A 20,880-nucleotide genomic window follows, 5' to 3' on the forward strand; every position below is an offset into this window, starting at 1 on the left:
GTAGCTACCAATACTGGAGGTCGAAAGTCAACGCTTACTAGCTTTTGACTTTCGACTCCAGGTATGTATCACATACTATTTATAACCACTAGCTTTTGACTTTCGACTCCAGACCTGGCTTTCCCTGCTGCGCTACGCGACCTGCTCTCAACAATCTCCTGACTATGGGCATCAGGGTATTATCAGGAAACGGGTGAGTGTATGCTCGTGCAATCAAATCGATGCTCCCACACTGACGTTTAGATGCACAGGCCGTGCAGGACGGGACGGACTGGTATGTAATGTACTTCACATCGTGAATAGATCGTTGATTTTCCTTCAGCCTGCAAAATGCATCTTGTATTACAGTGGGTCTACCAATTTTAGGAAGCAGCTCTGCACTTACTTACTAGAAGTATCTATCAGCTCGCGAGGATATGTCCTACGTCAAATCCTTGGTTTCCCAGTCTCACAATAATCGCGTTCAGCTCGCAGACGCTCAGAACGGTCCTGCTCCAAGCCAGAGAACCGGGGATAGTTTCTCAGCAGTGCGGTCACCCTTTCTTGATTACATCCCTCCCGTCCTCATTATCGAAAGTAGCTGGTGAACTTTGCTGAAAATACTGATGTTTGCCGACATGTTGTGTGTCTCGCTCTGCTATGATGGAAATTGTCTCACGATTGAAAAAAAGCTGATATGTAGATATTTCGGTGAGGATATCAGTTCGGATGCGGACAAGGATTATTGTCATTCCATGTGCGATGTCCGTGGATACCTCGGAAGTTAAAACCTCGATGCTAACGCTTGAAGTTGTAGGTATGCAAGTATCCCAGAGAGACACGGCAGCGAAAGTATAAACTTACACCTCACGAGGACGCCGGACGTATTGCCAATGAATGGCAAAAAAGAAACTCGCGTACGTCGTCAAGTGACGACGTTTCAGCTTCCAGCAAGTGCTTTCAACAGTTCCACTGAACGAAGTGCTAAAACCAACCAGATACCGCATGGAAAAGACCTAATTCGTTCTCTGGCACAAGTAACTTTGAGCCAAAAGCTAAAAAGCCTAAATCCCAAATATATGCTTCCATGCTAAGTAAGAGCTATAATCACTCAGATGTTTCTTCGATCGTTTAATGATGTTCAGTCACAAAACCCTTCAGCTCTGCTTCAGTGCTAAACAAACCGTTTAAGACTCCATTCAAGTCTATCCCTCCTTCGATACAACATCATGACGTCCCTAAAGAGATTGAGGACACTGAACATGAGACGGAGGAGGTACCGGGGACACCTATCAATGCTCAGGAGAGTTCGAGTTCAGTGCCCACTATACACTACCACGAGCTGGCACCGATATGTAAGCATTGATGTCTTCCTTCTCTGACTCTTATCTCACATCTTTCCAGCGTCTCCCGAACCTGGCGCTGAGCTCTCCTTCGAAATCCGGCCCGAAGAGACGTTTTCTCAGAAGATTGATGTATGTTGCTAATCAGTCCCGTTTGTTTGCCCTTTTTACTCCTGAATGGGGATGTAGTTTTCCGTGCGGCATGAGTGCATTCAAGCATTAGCTCTGGCACTATGCAAAGGCCCCTGGAAGCAGAGCGCTATACTGCGAATAGCACAGAGCATCGAACTGAGAGCTCACGGATTCTCCAGCACCGCCGGGGGGTATAAGGAACGCATGAGGGCAAGGCTTGAAGTGGTGAAGATTCTAGTATCAGGCGCGGATGTGCAGGACGAGGAGGAAGGAGAGGAGGTGCTTGAAGTTGTGAATGAGGTGTGTCGGTAGTAATTAATGAAGATTTAACACGAAAATCTTGTTCTACAAGGCTAGGCTTATCTATATTCTGCAGGCGTACAGTCAGTTTTCTATTGAGGAATTAATGAAGATGCCTGGATACGACCAATGCTTTTTAAGAAGGCGATGTCCGCCCTGCTGGCCTAAGTTAAAAATGTGGACGTTGTGGTCGCCCGACAGCGCGACGCAGAATTCCTACAATCAGATAAAGTCCAGGCGAAACTTCCGAAGGACGGTTCGATTTGCATTGCTTGTGCTCAGGACCCCGCAACAATCTCGCACGTTGGTAGTGGAGAAAGAAGTATAACGTACTGGTCTGGACCAAACTCCTCTGTCGAGCAGGGCTCGATAATCAATGCCAGCACATGTAAAGATTATAGCGCTTGCCATCTTAACTCCCTTTCGTTTGTACCTCATATATTCCTGAACATGTGTTATAGCCGTTTCAAGTTTCTCGTCGAAAGGTCTATCGCGAAAAGACGCGCCCATTGTCATGGCTTCTATTCAGTCTGAAATTTTTCAGTGGTTTAGCGTCAACGTGGATCCAATTGATGTAAACCCTGGCCGACGAGCCAGCGCAGCTCACGGGAGCTTGGCAGTGGCGAAAGTGTAAGTACATGAAGGCAGTTCCATTCATGGGGATTTCGACACTAGTCAAATTAGTGGACGGTGAAAACGTTTGCAGCTATGTAACGTCAATGGTCACGGTGTTTCGTCCACTTCTTCCCAAATAATCCAACGGGTCGTTGGGCCCGTTTCTTCCATTTCATCTCTAGAGGTGCCGGTGGAAATTGATAAATGATACAGGATCCTAGTAACGTTCTGTCACTTTTAATCTGTTCTCACACGAAATGGGCGTCGTTGTAGCGGAGGACGCATCATGATGAGATTGAATGTGTAGGCTTTTAAGGTTTGCCTCTTTAATTCAATCTCTCGGACCGGTGGATTTTGCTTTCCTTTCCGCCGCTGACAGCACCCTGTCCTTCTCAAGGAATCTCGAACCTGCAAGCCAAATGGTTAAGTATTCATTCTCTTTATCGCTGTAAATAATCTCCAGCAATAGTCTTTCAAGCAATAATTACGAATCAAACCCTCCCTGGCGGATCCGCGATCCAGGCAGGACATTGAGCTCTGCCTCAAATTTCAGGGTCACTGTTGCAAACTTCTTCGTTCGAATTTCCTATTTATGTCACGGATTGCAACGATGTGTAGTGTTGCTTATGCACCTACTGTTATCAAATTGGTTTTCGACGATGCCTTCCCTGGCCCATATAAGCGTCTTAGCTCCTCTGTGCGTCTCCACCGCATTTTTACAGCACCCCCAGCTTGCATCCAGCTTTGTGTCCTGTTTTTGATTCAAACTCAGCGATATGTATGATGCTCAGGTATCATGTATCCCTTTCGACGAAGCCTGAAGCAAAATTTGACTGACATCATCGACATTAGTCGTACTGGACTTCGTGAGTAACTTTTACCACGCAGGTTCGGAATATTCATCTCTTCGACGAAGGTTCACATTGCAAACATATAATTGTGCTTATGCAGTAATGGTCAGTGGATCTATATTTGCGCGCTTAAACATCACTAACAGCCATGGCAAGGTGTGGGACACTCTCCTGACTTTATCCAAGGAGAGACGCAAGTACGTTCCGCAATGTGACCATAAATCTATTCTTGCTGTGTCCTCATCTGATGCTACAGGATTTGGAACCGAGAATGGAGTGCTGCGGTTAGTACCAACTTATTTCTGACGATTATCATTGATGAATTGTCGAGCAGAAAGTTATATTCTTGTTCAAGTACGCATCAATGAACAATATTACGTTGCTGATGACCGATAGTCTGTAGCCGCTATTATGGTGTATGCTATCTAGTGTCTCGTATCCCCGTCTTGTATAATGGACTCCCGCTATTTTCAGATTGCATCTAACACAGTAAATCTATGGTGAGTTCAGATCCTCTCTAGCCTTATATGCTAAAGTATAACTTGATCATTCTAGTTTCTATAATATTCAAGTCCCCACCGAAGAATGCGCCAAGTATGTGAAGGCCGAACCGTTGATTGCCAGTATGCAGCACCTCTTTAGGATGTCGTTATCTCCGGACCGATTTTCTGCTAGGTTTCACGATTCTTTCGTATCAGAGCATTCTTTTGCTGCGGTATGTGGTGGTATAAATACCTATCATGCGTGCTGAATGGCCGACAGCTGTTATGCCGTCTGGTCGTGTGACAAACGCATTTTGTTCTGTGGCGTCGCAATGCTGATCGGCCAGTTTCTGGAGGCACTGTATGCCTTTTCTCGATTTGTAGGTTTTTAACAGTTTTCATTCATTTGTACTCACTCATCCGTGGGACAAGTATCCGCTTTCCATCACGTTCGTACTAAGTTTATCTCATCGACCTTTTACTGAAACGTTTGAAGAGGCGAAGTCGGGCCGTGCAGTACGTTAAATGCCATAAAACATTGACCTGAAAATGACAGTCCTTCACAGTTGTTCAGGGGGAGAAGTTGTGCGAGACTGGTTTTGGTCGGGTTGAAGCGTTCGCTAATGATTTGCTGTAGTTGGGTTGCAAGCGTCTTCCTGATCCCCACTTTCACAGATACCGTACGTCTTTAAAATACACCTTTCGCTGATCTCATCATTTCCAGATGCTAACGGTCGTCACCTTCGCTCGAGTGTTTTACCTTACCCCCAAACCCAGGTCCTCTGTCATATCGCGCTTTCTGAAAGAAGGCTTTCTGTTCTGTCGGTCCTTTCTAATGACCCTTTAGTATTTTATTCATCCTCCCAAAGTCCTTATAGTATTCGGTATTCATGCGTTTATATAATTCGCCCTAAACATCTTCTTACCGTGTTTTTAGTTGGAAATTGCGCTAATGGTATACTATATCTCCAGGTGAGCGAGTCGTTCACATGTCTAAGGCCATGACCATAAGGTTTTCAGTCGAACAGGGATATATCCACGATTTTCAGCGGATTCGCGATAGTAGGTTTTCCTCGTCGCTCTAGAAATGGTCTGTTCAACTGAGAGCCAGATTTCCGGAAACGTCTCTGGAAACCATCTGCTTCTGGCAGCTCGCCGCGATGGTTCAGGTACGTAGGACAGTGTATTTCTGATTGCAGTGACCGATTGGAACAGTGGACCCGGGGAGCTCTGAATCTCCTCGTAGTGTCAGTATCAGCCGTGGTCATAATGCGTTGTCCGGACATGGGGACCTCGTTCATACGACAGTGGACATCGAATTAAATGACTTGTCGCCAAGCAAGATCTCAGGAGACATTCCCGTCAAGCGCGGTGACGATCATGAGCTATGTAGGTGATACCATGACTTGTGAAGCCACTAACTTGTTAAAGTCTTTTTATTAGGACTTGGATGCAAGCTGTCACCTCTTCCACGAACACCATGAAGGGGCTGTGGTGGGATATTGCAGATATGAGGCGCAGAATGTCAATAGGTCATCGGTATGACTGGCAGATTTAGATTGATGCTGTAAATAATGAAGGAGGCGCTACGCCACTGATGCGTTGTAAAGAATGGATGTTTATGAACAATGATAGTGCTCACAGGGAGTTATTCACTTCCGAGTTAACAACACATCTTACGGACCCACGGTCCGGAACATCCGAGTCTGGCTGCGCTGTGCCCTGGCTCAATGCTCAAGAGTCTACTTTGAAGAATCAAGACTTGTCACTTGTTCAATCAAAATTAAAAGAGTTATTGTGGCATTATAGAGTAGTGTACGAAACCTAGGTTAATTACCGGTAAGTTACTGCCCCTTGCTGGAGGGAATTTTCAATTAGTTAGGCAAACAAAAAAAAACAACTTTATATGCTTCAACTGTATTTCCGACACGGGGAATCGAACCCCGAGCTGCCGCGTGAAAGGCGGCAATGTTAGCCGTTACACCATATCGGATACAAATGGATCAATCTTCCAAACTACAATTGTCGATGAAACTATGTGAACTTGACGGACGTGCCTTGCCTTTGTCTCTTCCCACCACGCAGCCGGTCTCCTATTACAACGATGGGCAACACGCCTTCCAACAACCAGCAAGACCGTGCCCGCAATTCGTCCGCTACTCGATTCCAGCAGCGTTCATCACCGTCACCGACGCCCAACCAGCCCCATCGGTCGCTCAGACACAAGAAACGGTCGCTAGAACTGCCTGATCTACAGCTAGACATTACCCCGAGGAGGCCCGCTGCCACCGCGAGTATACCGATACCAACAGGAGAAAAAGAGAAGGAAAGGGAGAGGCCAAGAGCCAGGCGGCAGCAGAGCGGATTGGGGTCCAAGGCTGGAAGTGGATCCGAAGAGTGGGCACGACAAGCGAGCTACCTTCCACCAACTGTACCGCCATCGTCGCTGGTCGATGCCCCACATACTCCACCAGAGCGGGATGAACCGTATCAGCAGCAGGTCGTACGCAGCACCCTGCCCTTACCGCTTGCCGTAGAAGCTATTTCACCCAACACTGCGGCCCAGATGATCTCTGTACCCATCATCTGGACCGGTGGAGGTACGAGAGTCTTCCTCTCGCGTGCAGGTGATGATGATTGGAAGGCACACATACCGATGCGAAGAATGAGCGGTGATGACGACAAAAGATGGACGGTTGACCTGCAGCTACAGCCTGGGACGCACCACATGCGCTTTTTAGTGGACCAGCAGTGGCGCGTAGCCGACGACCTTCCTCAAGCTGTCGATGACCAGGGTTCACTGGCTAATTATGTCAGCGTCGGCTTGTCGAGCCCTCCACCAGCCCAGCTCGATCCTTCCCCGCCCAAACGCAGCCACAGCTTCTGGAGCACGACAACTGGCGGTTCTACTTCCTCACCCAGCACTCATGCCCCCTCTCTTCCTGCTCCAACCTGGACAAATGTAATTCCCCTCGAGCTCACCGAGGCTGCCGCCGAAGAGGACGCTTACCTCAATGCACACCACACGACATCCACGACCCAGGGAGGACGCAAGGTAGTAAATGGATTTATACCCGCTCCAAACATCCCTCCTGCCCCGCCCCTGCCTCGTCATTTGGAGAAGCTCATTTTGAATACCGCAAGTGGCCAGAGTCAGTCGAGTTCGTCCAATGGAAAGGAGGGCAAGAGGTCAAGGGGTAGACACGGAACCCATGGGCAGAGACGGGGTAGCTCTAGTGAGGGTACACCGGCCTCAGGGGTTGAAGGGAGAGTTCTACCTGTGACGACTGCAAGTGGGACAGACATCAATAATGTGTTTGGCACCGGAAGTGGCTTCACGCCGTCAACTCATACACCAGCGACGCCTCAAAGAAACTCACTTTCGAGCTCATCACCAAATCTCAATAATGCTACACCAACTGTTATCGACGATGATACAGTTATCGTTGACGATACATCTGTTCTTCCTGTTCCCTCGCATGTCGTCTTGAATCACCTGTCGACAAGTTCCATTCGAAACGGTGTGTTGGCTGTGAGTGGGACGGTACGTTACAGGAACAAATTCCTGACCACAATTTATTATAAACCAACGTAGGGTTGGTTAGAGTCGATGAGGGGGCTGAAATGCTTTTGGCTCGACCGGCGTTGGTTCCTGGATATCTGATGGAACTAAATATGTACTACAATGCGTTACTGTCTTTCTCCTGTCTGTGTTGTTGTCTGTTCTGCTTAGTATGTACTTGCTATAGAGTATTTTCAGTGTTTGGCAGTTGCAATCGCATTGTTTATCGACTCCAAGCGCGCACCGCAAGATTCTCCCGTTACATGCCTTCCCTCGAGTGCCAAGATCAACTGAACATGGTTTACGATACCATAAACTAAATAGATACAAGTCCTACACAGGTCCTACTTCCGAACGCTTTCTACACGCTCCAGATCCGCCGAGTGCTTGTTAGTCGGCAAGTCACTCAGTGCAACGTCCACAGTCGTATGAACAAGAACTCCGGTTCCAGGCCAAACACCACGATCCTGACCAGCGCCACTCGCAGGGGGTAAGTCCGATGTGGAGGCTGCTGTTCTCTAAGGTCAGCCAATGCAAATGTAGATATACGGTCATAAGAACCTGAACCGTCATGACGAGCGCCAAGAAGGAGATGGTTTCCACAGACGTTACCCGAGATCTTAAGAGAGAAGCACAGATATATAGAAAACAGCCGACAGGGAGAGGCTTACTATGGCGAACCCGCTAAAAATCGTGGAGATGTCCTTGTTTGCCTGTTTCACTGGTAATTAAACTCGGCCTGTTGCATGCAAACAGCTCACCTGGAGATATAAAATACCGTTTGCACAATTGCCAACTACAAAAAGGTGAGAAAATCTTCGGACCGAGAAGCGAAAGCCCGAGTACCGAACACAATAAGGACTATTGAACAAAATTAACAAATCACTAAATAAAACCGGTACCGGATGACCCACAAAAGAGAAACCCTTCTTTCAAGAACCGGGATATTACTGAGGACCTGGTCTTTGGGACAATGTACAGTACCCGAGCGAAGGTGACCAAGGTCAGGATCTGTAGGCATTTAGATGGAGAGAAATATTTCCATCTTTAGACGCACTGTGTCCGTCAGGGTGGGAAAGAGGAAAAGGCTTGCAATCCAGCTAGATGCGTGCGAGTTATGAGCAAATGGTTCCGTCTCAGAGATCCGACGCACAATTTCTGCCCTTGAACAACTACAGGATTCCGAATTCATAAGGTTGAATGTTTTGTCATGTCAAACGTACCACAAGGTCCTATTTCAGTTCTGAAATCGAGTCAACACGTGAAGGCAGTCACTGGAGAGAATATGTTTTACTGACGTGATTGGAAGAGGAAACTAGAGAACAAATGAGTACATTGGGCTTCATTGGAGAGCTTCGTCGCTTACGAGACCAGAGATCGCGTATATGGCCTCCACGAATTGACAAGTCAACATCGCGATTCCAGCGAATAAAATTCTCTTGTCCCGTAACCAGACAGCGTAACATCTGTTATCGTCGTTGGTCACTGGCAGAACAGTGACACAGCCAATGCTTGAAAAGGCACGTACCGAAGCAGAAGGATACTCTGATAAGACAGAATAGTGATGTCTGTGATGTATTCAGCACAACAAATTAAAGCGGCAACGAGACGGTTACGTACTACCAAGCAACGGCTCCGCCCTCACATATTTGGCGCAATCCTCAGTGCGGACTTGTATATTATAGAAGCTGTGATGTTTCGCTATGTATTAGCGCGTTAACGACGGACTAATCGTATAAGCGCACCATAAATTCACTGTGATCGATGCGAGCTAGAGGTATGTGCAATGAATGGAGAAGCGGCTACATGCGAAATAGAAACTTACACCATAATAACGGCTATACAGTAGACAGTCAGCGAGAATGCAGCGTTCTATGTTGATGCCTACTTGAAGAGGAATATGACTTTCTGTGAACCACCAGGCCGTCAGACGGGTGCTCCACGTGGTTAAAGAAGTGAACTCTGACCGCTGGGCTCCATTTTCGATCCCAAACCCTGGCAGCGAGGATGAGAAGCAAGAATGTAATTCCTTGCCTTCGGGACGTACTTTCGTTTCTCTTCCGATAAAGTCAACAAAGTGTCCCAAACCTTACCGCAACTTTGAGTAATGTTCAAGCATCCAAGTAACAACGCACCATGATTGCGAAGGCGCAATTATAGGTTTGGAGGGTAAATCTGGGTCAATAATATCAATGAATAGGCCAACCATTCGTATGGGAACCGCTCACGCAGCCCAATACGCCTAGAAATCACGAGAGCATCAAGATCTGGTGTGAATACAGAAAAGAGCAGCCAAATACCTGATCAGGCATATCTCTGGGCTTGAATCAGTAGCGTCAAAAAATCGCTGAGGATTGAGGGCAAGAAAGAGGGACAACGGAGTGGTGGTTCCGGTTAAATATATAAGTAAGGAACGATGGTTCTGTGGGTAGAATCAAATGTTGGGAATGCGCCAAAGCGGCGTTGTCAGCGGACGTAATTGGAAAGCTCGGAAACCGGAAAAGCCTGGTCTGTGGCAGTCTAAAGACCTTAAAAATACCTACTTTCTCCCAGCGTCTGTCAGATCATCGCGAGAAGTTAAGTACGTCAATACCGGGAACAAGGCATATGATCGGTAGTCGAAGAGGAAAGACGTTCCGGGACACGGAGAAGTAAGCGTGTGTGGGCCGAGGTCGCGTGGGAATGGCGCGCAAACGAACGTGGTCAGCTGGTGTCCTCCATTCAATTGACCCTACCCTAGAGACTCGGAGGTCGAAAGGAGCGCGAGATTGAACGGTGGTGGAAAGTGGGGCGGTGGCATTCCCGTGGGCAGATCTCAGCTGTGACAATTGCTGACAATGACACAAGGCTACGACGGCATCTGGAACAAATGAGATTCTCGTTCCTACGGTTCAAAGATCACGATAACCATGACACTAGATCTGCGAGATTCCGCCTTGTAAGTCCCCGATATTGCGATCGCCACCGATCAGTACTTGAGTATGATTTGCGGTATAGCAAGGACGAACCTAGTACCTCGACAACATTGTATCGAGTGTTTTATGATCATAACACAGAACGAAAAGTGCTGAGGTAAGCCTAAAATCATCTCATTCCGAGGTCGGGCCAGTCACATAGGTCTTTATAGGTTAAAGACGGTGTATATTGGAATCCTAAGTGCTTACCAGTACTTGGGATGGTTATCGTCAAGTGACGTTCTTCTTGTTCGCAATATAGGACTTCTGTGAAAGTTTTTCTTGTATAAGGGTCTCCATAATGGCCTACTTGTGATCCACACAAATCTTTAGTCTCCGAAGAAGTCACGCCCACCTAGTGGTCAACGGGGGTATCGGTACAGCTTTGGACTGGCGGACTAACCGGTCGCCCCGCGACAACGACATAAAGGTGCCGAGACCCAGGGAGTATATGTCATCTGTAATTTGAAGATGATTGCCACACAAGTCCCAAAGTGGTCTAGATATAACACAGAACCTTCCATATACTAAGTACTTTTGCACGAGCTACTTTGATGTCATTACTTAGACAGAAGACGGTAGATGTTCGCAAGGATCGGTGTCCTGACGTTCGTTAAGACGAGTACTCGAAACAATAGCAAAACCTAGCGTACCTTGTGCGAACCTAGCTGGGATCCATCTTTCCAGCTCACGAGTGACGTTGACTAAGGCGATCTTAATTGCCGAAAAGATATTAGAAAAGAGATCCATACCACCTGCACTCCGCCCGATCCCCTAGCGCTACTTCCGCTTCCAGACATTGGCTCGAGTGGGAGTGTTACGGCATCCCGACCGTTGTCACGCAAGCTCCTACGAGAGTTGAGACTGTGGGGTTATGTCAGAGTGGGATAGAGAAATATGGAATCAGGCACACCTTCCAACGACTGAGAGTACATAGACTGTGACCGGATAAATGAAAGTCGGTGAATAAAATTTTAAGGCCGACAAGGTGACTTACATTGACAACTAGGTAAAAGGGGTACCATACTTATCAAAGTATGGGCCTTCATGTTCAGCTACGTGACATTGTTCGCACTCACAAGATCATCGCATCAGGGCGCCATACAAACTACAAAATCTTAAATTCGGCGAAACAAGTTGCCTAGATAAATAATGACATACCAGTATTAGGTTGAACAGCGCTGCAAGACTTGTGACGGCACCACGATTGATTGCCAAGATTATGAGATTGTCGAGCAGAGTATCGGTCCTATTTCGTGATGTCAAAAAGACAGATCGCTTGAATAAAATGGGGAACTCACATTTTAATTCCCGTTCGTTTCTTATTCAAAATCCAGCACAAGGTTGCCGTGATCAACAGGTCGCATGCTGCTGTGGCAGCCGCTTGTAGACTTGTCACTTTCTATGTCTCATCTATTAAGGTACTTTTATCACGTTGATGGAGACCCACCTCAGTGTTGATAAGATTACTGAATGTACCGCCGATTCCGCTACGGAAGAAGCGGTCAGACTGGTAAGGACTAAAACGATGTTTTGAAGAACCTTAGCGTCGTTTGTGCTGATGAGCTACAGGTCAACGGGAATTGGCAGATGAAAGTAAAGTACATACTGATTCCGGCGACTAATTTCGGAATTCAGAGAAAAATCAGAGCCCCAGCCTCGCAAGTGAAAAAAAAAAAAACTCTGACGTACTGATATTGATCAGAGCCAAGATTGCCTAGAGTTCGTCAATTCCCTTTGTGTGTAGAGCTGACTACAAGAAAAAGCATACAATCGGGCTTGCCAAATACCACTTGTGTGTGACTAGGAGGGTATTCAATACTTGAATCGTTAGGGACGTGATGGCGAAACTCACGGATCCAGATGCGTGTGGTAAAGAAGCTGCAGGATGGTCCTTTGTCAATTGCGCAAACGCCGCAAGTGGACGCAAGTTTACCATTGAGAAATGAAGGAAACCATATACTTGATAAATGAAACGTAAGACTGCTTCAAAGGGGGCTCGGATAAACGTACTATCGCTAGTAATTGTACCTGGCGTGGAGATGAGCATCATTCAAAAACACGGCATGACAGAAAGCGAGGGCTTACAAGAGCAGTTCTAGAAAACTATCAGGAGGTGTTATTTGATTGAGTAAAACAATAAAACTAACCGTGGCATGGCATCTAGTCTATCGAACGCTCCAAAGCGACTGATGAGGTCATCATAGGCCCATGCGACAAATGTAGCGACGTGCACGGTAGCTAGACATCTAGCTAACAACCGTCAAGACCTCGGCTAATAAGAAGAGCGGTCGCTGGTACCCTAGTGCTAGTACCATGGCTTTGATTATCCTAGAGTCTTTGGACCCATAACCGTGGCGGAAGTATCGTAGGACCGTGAGCTATTGAATGACTTGGAAAACCAATCTGGATCATTCGGGAATGCCACTCACGAAGCCTGCGCCATAACACCTGAGGGGGGTTATAAAAGAGTGATACTTGGGAGGACCGGGCGGATAAAGACTCACATTAGGTCGAGTGAGAACGAGATGAACATGCACCCGAACGTGTCATTGAATTTCTCAGGCATGGCGACGGGAAAAAATGGAGGATGTGAGGAATACGTCTTGCTCCTCGTCGTTTTTGAAGGCATTCATCTCGACGCCGATTATAGAGTTAGCCCCATGTGTTAAAACGCATGGGTATCAAAACTAATGGTGTTAAAATTCAGTGACGTTAACTAGATTCCCATGCCAGTTTACGGGGAAGATTTTCGGGGAGGCCATGCGTCCTTGGCCCAAAAGCGAAATACCTGCACACGAATAAATGTGAGAACGGTCAAGGAGAGATTCAGGAATTTTACAGACCTCAGGATAAACACGCATCGGGTACAGATGTATGGGTTACACGCACCAAAGCGCGGAAAAAAAGAACCAACTCTTCTCTGGTGGATCACCGGCGTCCCCAGATAGTTAAAGCAACTTAATTCATTGTCCACGGCCCATCTTGTTACTCCGCGTTTCCCGCACATACCACCTTCATATTTTGCGTAGGAAAATATTTCGGAGATCCTATCAAATCGTGTTGCTCTTCGGCTCGATTTGTCTGTCGAACAAAGCCGCAAACGCATTCGGCCCTCCTGTTAATTCAGTTTCAAACCTTGACTTTTCTGCTATAGGTGGCCATTCTATCATATGGAATTATTGTGTGTTCTGCTTCGAAGGCGACGATAGGTGCAAACGACAGCTCAGCGCTGCTGATATAACACATTGACGTCACACAAGAGGTGTATATGCGCGTCGCAGAAGCATATTCCATTGCATATTGAGGCAAAAACAGCAAGGAGATCAGCATTGACAAGGTGAATTCAAGAACGAGACGCACAAAGTTAAATACACACGACCATCAGTAGTCAATGTAGGTAGATGAGGCAACCATATCATGTCGAACTAAATGGAGGCTTGGTGCACACGGAAACCGTTGGAAGACGGAAAATTACCAATGCACGCTTCATTCTTTGTGTCAGTGAATGACAGACCTCATAACAGATGACCTATGGAAAAAGTTGCTGTCACATCCTGATCCAAAAATAGCTGAGTGAAGTTAACACTGAGTGTTGTCGACAAACCATTCCTGATCGTGGTGAGAAAGATTGCATACGATTGGTATACATAGGGTACGCGGCCTGTCGAGGAAAAAACCCCTAAATAAAAGGGCAACACATTAGTTCTGAGCACCTAGAATACACAAAAACGAAAGAGCTCCGGTTGCAAATTATACTACCCTCATCCAACGAACGGTTACTACGCAGAGGTAGAAACACAGAACGCTTCTACCGTCAGGGTACGGTGCATGATTTCGTCCTTGCCTGCACCATAGAAGATAGACGTACCAAGATCAATAACCCAACTGCTATAGACTGACCCCGCCGACTGCGTTGCTGATATTAGCATTTGACACGTAATTCTGAGAAATATATCCTATCGGAACCGTCGCCAACGACCCAGCAATTGTCGAACTCATTCAGAGAGAAAGCCAGAGAAGGAGCCAGGGCTCTGCAAGCTGGTCTAACGATGATGGTCATAAAGAGAACGTGATGTAAACAGCTGTCACCAGCGCTCTTTGTCCCGGCCACCATGTCGTTGTCCTCGGCGCTCAAGACGCTGGCCAACTACCGTGCTCATAATACACGAGCGTCACAGGATGTCGTAAACAAAGGTTCCATTGTACTCAAGTCGAACGGAGCGCGAAAGTTGGGTGACGAAGGTGAGCGCTTTTATCCATTCCATGTAACGTTTTTAACGTTCTTCCAGCATGGGCGTTCCTAGAGCAGCTTGCACTCGCAGCGATAGATATAGGTCGGTTGGACGTGGCGGACGTATGTTCATTGGTCGCTCGTAGCATTCTCATTCTCCACTAACAGTAAAGACAGGAATGTATAAAGCAACTCTCTGACAAGTTTCCTGGTTCTCCTCGAGTGAGCGTCCTCACCGGTATACAAATGGAGGCGACGCTATCACCAGAGACTGTCATGAAATTCTACGACGAGCTGCTCGCGGAGGACTCTGCCAACGCCGTACGTAGTCAAGCTATGTTAGGTGTCATTAGCTGACGGTGCCACAGGCGATCTGGAAACGGCGGATATCCCTCCGAAAACGAACCGACAAGATTGAAAAGACCGTTGATGAGCTCTGTGCCTACCTGGACACCTTCTACAATGACATCGAGGGTTGGCTAGAGCTTGCGGACATCTACTCGTCATGCAATCAGTGCGTTACCCTTTCAGTCTCGCCCTACGAAGTCTCATTACCGGCTAGGTATACCCAATCTCTTCAAGCACTCTCTCACGTTCTCCTTCTCGCTCCACAAAACCCGTTTTACTTTCTGCAATTCGCAGAAACCGCATATACCGCCGGTGACATACCCTTAGCGATTAAGATGTGTCTGGTTGTGGTGGATATGACGGAACGAGATGTGTCGTCTCCGCATGAAACTGCTGCGACAGGGATCAGCATCCGGGCATGGTGGGGTGTTAAGCTGGTAAGTTCTCTATTTCAGCCCCGGAACCTAGACTTATAGCTGGTTAGTGTACCCGTCGACTGCTGGCGAACTCTTCTCTCCCTTCAGCTTCCGGGACGCCGCCTCCGAAGAACTTGAGGCTCATTGACGAGCTCGCGACGGAGCGGGTTATGGCTACATACTCTGTGACGGATAAACAGACGGCTCAAGGCAGAGACGCTGTTGTTGGGTGGATGGGTGATACGTACTAGGTGCTTCTGATTCTTTTCGCTTGTAACGTGTGGGGCAAGCGGCAAGCTCTTTCTACACCAACTTGTGCTGAGCCACTCTTGACTTTCCTCTTCCCCGAAAATCTGATGTCTCCAATGTAAACCCACCCACCATATCCATAGCGTTCTTCGCATTGTCAGCGACAACATAATCGATGCAGCGGTCAGATCCCAGCTCCAGTGAGCTAAAGACGGTCAAGATCGTCTGTGCATCTATGCATTGTTGCGGTACAAGGCAGAAACCCCTTCTTTGTGCGTCGAATGAAGGATGGTATTCATTGCTACCACTGAGTTGGATGCCGCCCTTGTAATGCGCACAAAACCTATCGAGTTCTTGAAGACTTTTAACACTTCTCCCGTTACAATATACCCTTGGGACATGCTTCTAAGATGCGCTCTAACCTATTCTGTGCTTTGTCTGGTTGTTGGATGGATAAAGATATGATGTCGCTACTACTGTACTATTTCGACCAAAAGTTCACCTAACGCCTAACAGACCTCTGAACTTATTTCTTACCTGAATTACAAAATTACCATATTTAGCTGATAATCAGAAATTTCTCTGACTGACAATCCGATGAGCTTGCCTACACCTCACCCTGGGTGAACTTTTAGTCGAAATAGTACAGTACGCTATGGTATTCACCTGCGGCTGTGGCGGTGGAGGGATAAACACGAATCGCGGGAGAATGATGACAGGTAGACAAGTTGTGTTTCCCCCTTGTTTCTCTTTTGTTCTGTAGGTAGTATGATTATAATATGGAATCGCAATTTAGCACCACGAGAAAGATACGTAGACTTACACACGAGATTATACCTTCCATAGAGTTGCGGAGTAGAATAGCATTATCCTAAGTAGTCTTCGCGTACTCTGCCCCGAGGCGTGTTGCGGGTTACCAATATAGATCTTTATCATCACCGACGTATTACACTTTGTTTTTTTCTCATCAAACTGCCATGTCGCAACCACCGCAATGGTCGATCCCCCTCCTTGACGGCGCCCAGATTCCTTGGCTAGGCTGGGGAAATGGCTCCGGGGACGCGAGGAAGACCGCCCTCGAGTCAGGCAGCGAAGCCCTACGCGTCGGCATCCGTCACATCGACACCGCTCAGAACTATCGCAATGAAGCCAATACAGGCGAGGTCATTGCGAAATCTGGTGTCGGGAAAGAGGCTGTCTGGGTTACCAGCAAGAGTAGGCTTTCTAGATGTCCTATTTCTACTTTCTGATGCGCATAGTCTCCGAACGCTCGCCGTCCCCCGATTCCAAGGATACCAAGGATGTTCCCGTTCCCATTGCTCAAGTCCGTGCATCTATCGACGAGTCTCTCGCCAAACTTGGCTTCATCCCCGATCTTTTCCTCATCCACAATCCCTACGTTGCCGAGGACCAAGATGCGTCTCTCAAGAAGTTGTGGCGAATTCTTGAGGATCTCAAGGACGAAGGGAAGCTCAAGAGTATTGGCGTTAGCAATTTCCGTCCCCAGGATCTTAATCTTATTCTCGAAGGCGCCCGTCACAAACCTGTCGTTAACCAGGTTCGTGTGATTAAGTCATGATATTGTACTTTCTGTCCGTTGACCATCCAGCCTTTAGCTTGAGTACCATCCTTATGTGCTCGCTCATCTCGAGCCTGTCCTTGCTATCCAGAAGGAGCACGGCATCGTCACGGAAGCCTATGGTCCTCTTACCCCAGCCATTCGTCATCCCACAGGTGGGCCTCTGCAGCCTATCCTGGTACGAATTGCCCAGCGGTTGAACAAGGACAACGCCTCTCTGGTTTGTCGGCCTCCATTCATATCAAGCACTGCTACCTGACTATTACTATCTTAGATCAAAGCCTCTTCCGCCGTCGACCCGGGCTTCATCTCTGCACCCTTTGACCCTTCCGCGGTGCTTCTCCTATGGGTCCGGGCTATGGGGGTGGTTGCTGTAACTGCATCCGGAAATAAAGGCCGCATTCGCCGTCTCGCTGAGATTTCGTACCTCCCTGAAGGCCTTCTCGATCCCGAAGAGGTACAGGAGATCTCTGATGTGGGAAAGACGGTACATTGGCGTTATTATACCGAACATATGGAAAAGGACTTCCCGCTCCCTCAGCTCCCAACCGGTCTCTGAAATTTGAATGAATGTAGGGAAAGATTGAAATGTAAATTAGTGTTGCAAGTGAAGAAGTTGGATCCGAGCCTCTTTGCTGGGGCTGAGGTCCTGTCGACAAGATATTGGAGACAATCAAGAAACCCTCCAACGCGAATCTTCTGTAGAGTCCATAGGGAAAGGTCTAAACCGTTTCAGTATCCTGACCGCATTCCCCTGTTCGTAAGTTAGTACTTCTCGTGAATCCAAGCGACGTGCGCCCTAGATATAAAACATATTGTATATCCATTAATTTTTGTTTGTGAGTATCACATAAATAACATCCGGCAAAGATACATTGTCATGAATACCCGGCAGGGAATCGAACCCCGAGCTGTGTCGCGCATGCAAAGCAGCCGTTGCACCCGGACACCCTACAATGATTGCGAGACAATGCAGAAATATACAAGTTTATGCCCTGCTACAAATCTCAGGTGCATTTCATCTCAAAGTGCCCTGTCTGATCGCTCTGGAATGTAGAGCGCAATGATGGACGCCGTGTGTTCTCAGTAGCATGTGTCAAAGAATCGTTGAGGTCAGGGACGACGCAAGAGTAACTCCGTATACACCATAAGTACTCGAAGTTAACCGCTAAAAGTGCCAACTTGAATTTCAAGATGCGAATCGTACGATCATCAAAGAAATACAGAAGACCCGTGAAACAAAAGTTCAGCAGGGTCCCAGCCTTTGTAGACCTTGAAGGTGGATGTACAACATTTACAGGCTCAGACGCGATAATTCTGAAAGGACCAGCCAGCCGTGTTGGAAGTACCATCAATTCAATCGCTGACTCAGATCATATCGAAACATAGGTTTCAAGCTTCAAGACGGATTTGATATCATCGCACATGCTCACAGCTCGCCCTGCATGAGGATGCATTTATGAAATAATAATTTTCAGCTCACTGGCTGACGCTTACGTGACATATACCCCGCAACGATCCTACACGCCCTAGAACCCGCAAATGTATTGATCGACATCAATTGAACCCTTAGTTCAGTCTTGATCGGATTGAGAGGGAGGTACTCGAGCAAACGATGCATGGAATTCGACAACCATGGCAAGCTAGCAGACGAGCCAGTGACCAGGAAAGGGCTGCACATAAACGTTCGTGCCATCTTAGCGATAGTCATGAGGTTATTTGCTCAGAGCCGACGTTTCAGTCCTTGGCATGATAGTCATCGATGGAACTAGCCCACAACGAGAACAAAGGGGATATCATCTAAGCTGCGATGGCATCTAACAAATTATGGGCAACAATGCATCAGCCGACTTTCGGAGCCAAATATTGCCGTCGATGAAAGTAACGAGACTGGGTTCCCTAAAGATCAAGGGAGGGATTTGCGTGCAACGATGCAACGGCACCCGAGAGCACATAAACGTCAGTATCACTGATAGTATCAGTTTGTCGGGTGGGCGGTGTGACTGGCCTTCCCTACAAAGGAACACGAGAATAGCTTACACTCTGACGTTAACACGCTCCTATAAGCCCGTATCATCAGTCATTCTAATGACCGCCGGATGAACTTCAGTATCCGCTTCAAGGAAATATAACTGTCTCTTATCGTTCAGCTCGTTGTACCAGGTTGTCATAGGCTTTAGCATCCAATGACAGATACGCCGATAAGTTTATACCGAAGCACCGAAAGGCTACATGCCGAACCGCATTGCCCTGGCGCACATTGCGCGTTACCTCATTCTGATGACTTCTGATCAGGTTTGGGTAGAAGTAATTACCACCTTAAAGGCGTAAAGTGATTCTGAATAATCTTTGACTCTTTCCGGGTCTAAAATCCCATCGTTCTTGAGCGATACTACATCTCCTATTGTAAGGACGTTGAGAATCAAAGATGATAGGCCGTACCGAGCGCGACACAATCCAGGCACGCAGTGCTAAACTTGGAACCACGTCAAAGACATTCTTTATGTCGCATACGCGGTCTACTTTTGCAGGAGTTACGGGCTAGTGCACGTCTTCTTCTCTCGACCCGTAAACTTGAGTAGTTGAGGTAGAACTGATCGAGTACTAGCGCAAGACATGGCCGACTTCGCAGCGTTCATTCGGATATGTGGCTTCATTCGGGATCGCTTCATCGGGACGTGGCTAAATGGACGCGGCAGATTGCCCGGATGCACATTATGGTGCGCGTCCAAAGCCGTCTCGGTAGCGATGGTAATGTCAACATAAGCGTCAACGATGCTTTCTACTTCATGAGAAAAAAAAGTGTGGTGCTGTCACAACCAGGCGACTATGCTATCCTTGCAACTGTTGAAAGCCTTATGCCCGCGACGTCTCGTGCACGGCTGCCCCAGTACCCCGCGATGACAGTATCGCGGCAAGCCCAGCTGTCTTCTTGACTCATAGAGCTGCCTACCGTTAGGTACAGCATCAAGAGCGAGATAGCAAAAGACCATCACGGGGTCATCCCCCCATCCTCGCAAATATGATCTGTTTCTATTAGGACTGAAGCAAGCGTAACGTGCTTTAACCACTGCGACAGAATGGCACTCAGCGTAGTGACTCTCACAAGTTAAGGGCGCCCTACGTGAACGAAGGTAAGGATTCTAGCCACCAAAGCATAACGAACTGCATACAGTTTTATGACGGGCCTATCCAATATCGTTTCCTTGATTCCCTGAGATTTGAGGAACAGCACTTGCCTCATCAGATCGCGAGGTATGTGCAGTAATGAGGATGACAGCACCTACAATCATTGCTGTCCAAACATGACATGGACAACTGTAGCAGCGCGAGTAGAGTACTAATATCGCCAGTCCCGTAGGGAGGCCGCGTATGCTGCATTGCGACAATGCAAAGATCAGTCCATCATTGATAATGGGTCTGGACTTCTAAAAACCTCATATTAAATACCGATGTCGTTTTGGACAGCGACTTACGGGTGTATATCTGGGAGGATGGTGGCCAAAATAGACATTCCGTAGACCATGGAGCGACCACTGGTGTTCCGCAGACGGGCTCCCTGGTCTTGAAATTTTACTGTAAGGGAGCCCCAATCAGCAGATCAGCAACCAAGACCATCAGCAACGAAAAGGTTCGTCTATAATTGATCGTTGAACACAAATGTACGGGTAGGCGCGGTCAACTCACCGAACTCACCGCTAAATATCGGCATGTAATCGTATGTGTCATCTGGAGCTCCATATCCTGCAAGTATATCAGATAAAGTTAGATCTTTAACAATACATATACAGCACAGTAACGGACCGACGTAAAACGGCCATTCACGGGATGCTCAC

General features: G+C 47.5%; 8 protein-coding genes and 1 non-coding gene across 9 annotated transcripts; 5 read left to right on the forward strand and 4 right to left on the reverse strand.

The window, feature by feature from the left end:
* The first annotated feature begins 408 nt into the window (after window positions 1-408).
* On the forward strand, window positions 409-1,316 carry BT62DRAFT_170597 (uncharacterized protein). The gene is made up of 5 exons (XM_043179916.1): window positions 409-527; window positions 581-743; window positions 797-929; window positions 978-1,073; window positions 1,141-1,316. The coding sequence occupies exons 2-5, from the start codon at window positions 606-608 to the stop codon at window positions 1,155-1,157; spliced, it is 384 nt and encodes a 127-aa protein (XP_043039149.1). The 5' UTR covers window positions 409-527; window positions 581-605; the 3' UTR covers window positions 1,158-1,316.
* A 2,944-nt stretch (window positions 1,317-4,260) lies between these two features.
* BT62DRAFT_170968 (uncharacterized protein) lies at window positions 4,261-5,141 on the forward strand. Its single transcript, XM_043179917.1, has 6 exons — window positions 4,261-4,523; window positions 4,572-4,586; window positions 4,640-4,674; window positions 4,723-4,764; window positions 4,814-4,871; window positions 4,918-5,141. Exons 1-6 carry the CDS (start codon window positions 4,427-4,429, stop codon window positions 5,097-5,099), a joined length of 429 nt encoding a protein of 142 aa, XP_043039150.1. The 5' UTR covers window positions 4,261-4,426; the 3' UTR covers window positions 5,100-5,141.
* A 482-nt stretch (window positions 5,142-5,623) lies between these two features.
* On the reverse strand, window positions 5,624-5,695 carry BT62DRAFT_t89. Its single transcript has one exon. It is a non-coding gene; the product is annotated as a tRNA-Glu (tRNA).
* Window positions 5,696-5,725: 30 nt separating this feature from the next.
* Window positions 5,726-7,498, forward strand: BT62DRAFT_932814 (uncharacterized protein). The gene has a single exon (XM_043186423.1). The coding sequence runs from the start codon at window positions 5,807-5,809 to the stop codon at window positions 7,295-7,297; it is 1,491 nt and encodes a 496-aa protein (XP_043039151.1). The 5' UTR covers window positions 5,726-5,806; the 3' UTR covers window positions 7,298-7,498.
* Window positions 7,499-7,591: 93 nt separating this feature from the next.
* BT62DRAFT_994624 (uncharacterized protein) lies at window positions 7,592-9,576 on the reverse strand (the record flags this gene model as incomplete). The annotated part of the gene is made up of 19 exons (XM_043190472.1): window positions 7,592-7,775; window positions 7,826-7,883; window positions 7,936-7,977; window positions 8,026-8,060; window positions 8,111-8,125; window positions 8,179-8,275; window positions 8,322-8,364; window positions 8,418-8,436; window positions 8,488-8,507; window positions 8,563-8,579; window positions 8,631-8,730; window positions 8,793-8,832; window positions 8,885-8,952; window positions 9,010-9,035; window positions 9,090-9,172; window positions 9,232-9,352; window positions 9,400-9,439; window positions 9,493-9,506; window positions 9,565-9,576. 19 exons carry the CDS (start codon window positions 9,574-9,576, stop codon window positions 7,609-7,611), a joined length of 1,017 nt encoding a protein of 338 aa, XP_043039152.1. The 3' UTR covers window positions 7,592-7,608.
* Window positions 9,577-11,031: 1,455 nt separating this feature from the next.
* On the reverse strand, window positions 11,032-12,852 carry BT62DRAFT_171651 (uncharacterized protein). Its single transcript, XM_043179918.1, has 18 exons — window positions 12,765-12,852; window positions 12,651-12,655; window positions 12,520-12,599; window positions 12,369-12,467; window positions 12,307-12,316; window positions 12,232-12,249; window positions 12,155-12,180; window positions 12,074-12,099; window positions 11,990-12,021; window positions 11,911-11,935; window positions 11,828-11,839; window positions 11,761-11,776; window positions 11,698-11,708; window positions 11,520-11,601; window positions 11,380-11,467; window positions 11,298-11,326; window positions 11,241-11,244; window positions 11,032-11,082 (listed from the first exon to the last, which is right to left on the reverse strand). Exons 1-18 carry the CDS (start codon window positions 12,769-12,771, stop codon window positions 11,068-11,070), a joined length of 585 nt encoding a protein of 194 aa, XP_043039153.1. The 5' UTR covers window positions 12,772-12,852; the 3' UTR covers window positions 11,032-11,067.
* Window positions 12,853-14,333: 1,481 nt separating this feature from the next.
* Window positions 14,334-15,467, forward strand: BT62DRAFT_896931 (uncharacterized protein; the record flags this gene model as incomplete). The annotated part of the gene is made up of 6 exons (XM_043183280.1): window positions 14,334-14,463; window positions 14,511-14,575; window positions 14,630-14,773; window positions 14,821-14,966; window positions 15,015-15,237; window positions 15,285-15,467. 6 exons carry the CDS (start codon window positions 14,334-14,336, stop codon window positions 15,465-15,467), a joined length of 891 nt encoding a protein of 296 aa, XP_043039154.1.
* A 975-nt stretch (window positions 15,468-16,442) lies between these two features.
* On the forward strand, window positions 16,443-17,603 carry BT62DRAFT_896658 (Aldo/keto reductase; the record flags this gene model as incomplete). Its single annotated transcript, XM_043183272.1, has 4 exons — window positions 16,443-16,680; window positions 16,725-17,023; window positions 17,082-17,222; window positions 17,319-17,603. The coding sequence occupies 4 exons, from the start codon at window positions 16,443-16,445 to the stop codon at window positions 17,601-17,603; spliced, it is 963 nt and encodes a 320-aa protein (XP_043039155.1).
* Window positions 17,604-17,988: 385 nt separating this feature from the next.
* BT62DRAFT_932817 (uncharacterized protein) lies at window positions 17,989-18,817 on the reverse strand. The gene is made up of 2 exons (XM_043186424.1): window positions 18,542-18,817; window positions 17,989-18,485 (listed from the first exon to the last, which is right to left on the reverse strand). Exons 1-2 carry the CDS (start codon window positions 18,753-18,755, stop codon window positions 18,418-18,420), a joined length of 282 nt encoding a protein of 93 aa, XP_043039156.1. The 5' UTR covers window positions 18,756-18,817; the 3' UTR covers window positions 17,989-18,417.
* Window positions 18,818-20,880: the final 2,063 nt, after the last annotated feature.

The sequence above is a fragment of the Guyanagaster necrorhizus genome (genome assembly GCF_019112545.1).
Source record: "Guyanagaster necrorhizus MCA 3950 unplaced genomic scaffold BT62scaffold_14, whole genome shotgun sequence".
Classification (NCBI taxonomy): Eukaryota; Fungi; Basidiomycota; class Agaricomycetes; order Agaricales; family Physalacriaceae; genus Guyanagaster; species Guyanagaster necrorhizus.

Coding starts and splice junctions, on each gene's coding strand:
- BT62DRAFT_171651 (XM_043179918.1), bottom strand. Junction 11,468..11,519: donor AAACGAACGGGAATTAAAAT/GTGAGTTCCCCA, acceptor ATCACGAAATAG/GACCGATACTCTGCTCGACA. Junction 11,327..11,379: donor CGCTGTTCAACCTAATACTG/GTATGTCATTAT, acceptor AAGATTTTGTAG/TTTGTATGGCGCCCTGATGC.
- BT62DRAFT_932817 (XM_043186424.1), bottom strand. CDS start 18,755: ATGACTATCGCTAAGATGGCACGAACGTTTATGTGCAGCCCTTTCCTG. Junction 18,486..18,541: donor CGTTGCGGGGTATATGTCAC/GTAAGCGTCAGC, acceptor ATCCTCATGCAG/GGCGAGCTGTGAGCATGTGC.
- BT62DRAFT_170597 (XM_043179916.1), top strand. CDS start 606: ATGTTTGCCGACATGTTGTGTGTCTCGCTCTGCTATGATGGAAATTGT. Junction 744..796: donor ATTGTCATTCCATGTGCGAT/GTCCGTGGATAC, acceptor TTGAAGTTGTAG/GTATGCAAGTATCCCAGAGA. Junction 930..977: donor TGACGACGTTTCAGCTTCCA/GCAAGTGCTTTC, acceptor AAAACCAACCAG/ATACCGCATGGAAAAGACCT.
- BT62DRAFT_932814 (XM_043186423.1), top strand. CDS start 5,807: ATGGGCAACACGCCTTCCAACAACCAGCAAGACCGTGCCCGCAATTCG.
- BT62DRAFT_170968 (XM_043179917.1), top strand. CDS start 4,427: ATGCTAACGGTCGTCACCTTCGCTCGAGTGTTTTACCTTACCCCCAAA. Junction 4,675..4,722: donor ATGGTATACTATATCTCCAG/GTGAGCGAGTCG, acceptor TAAGGTTTTCAG/TCGAACAGGGATATATCCAC. Junction 4,872..4,917: donor AGCTCGCCGCGATGGTTCAG/GTACGTAGGACA, acceptor CGATTGGAACAG/TGGACCCGGGGAGCTCTGAA.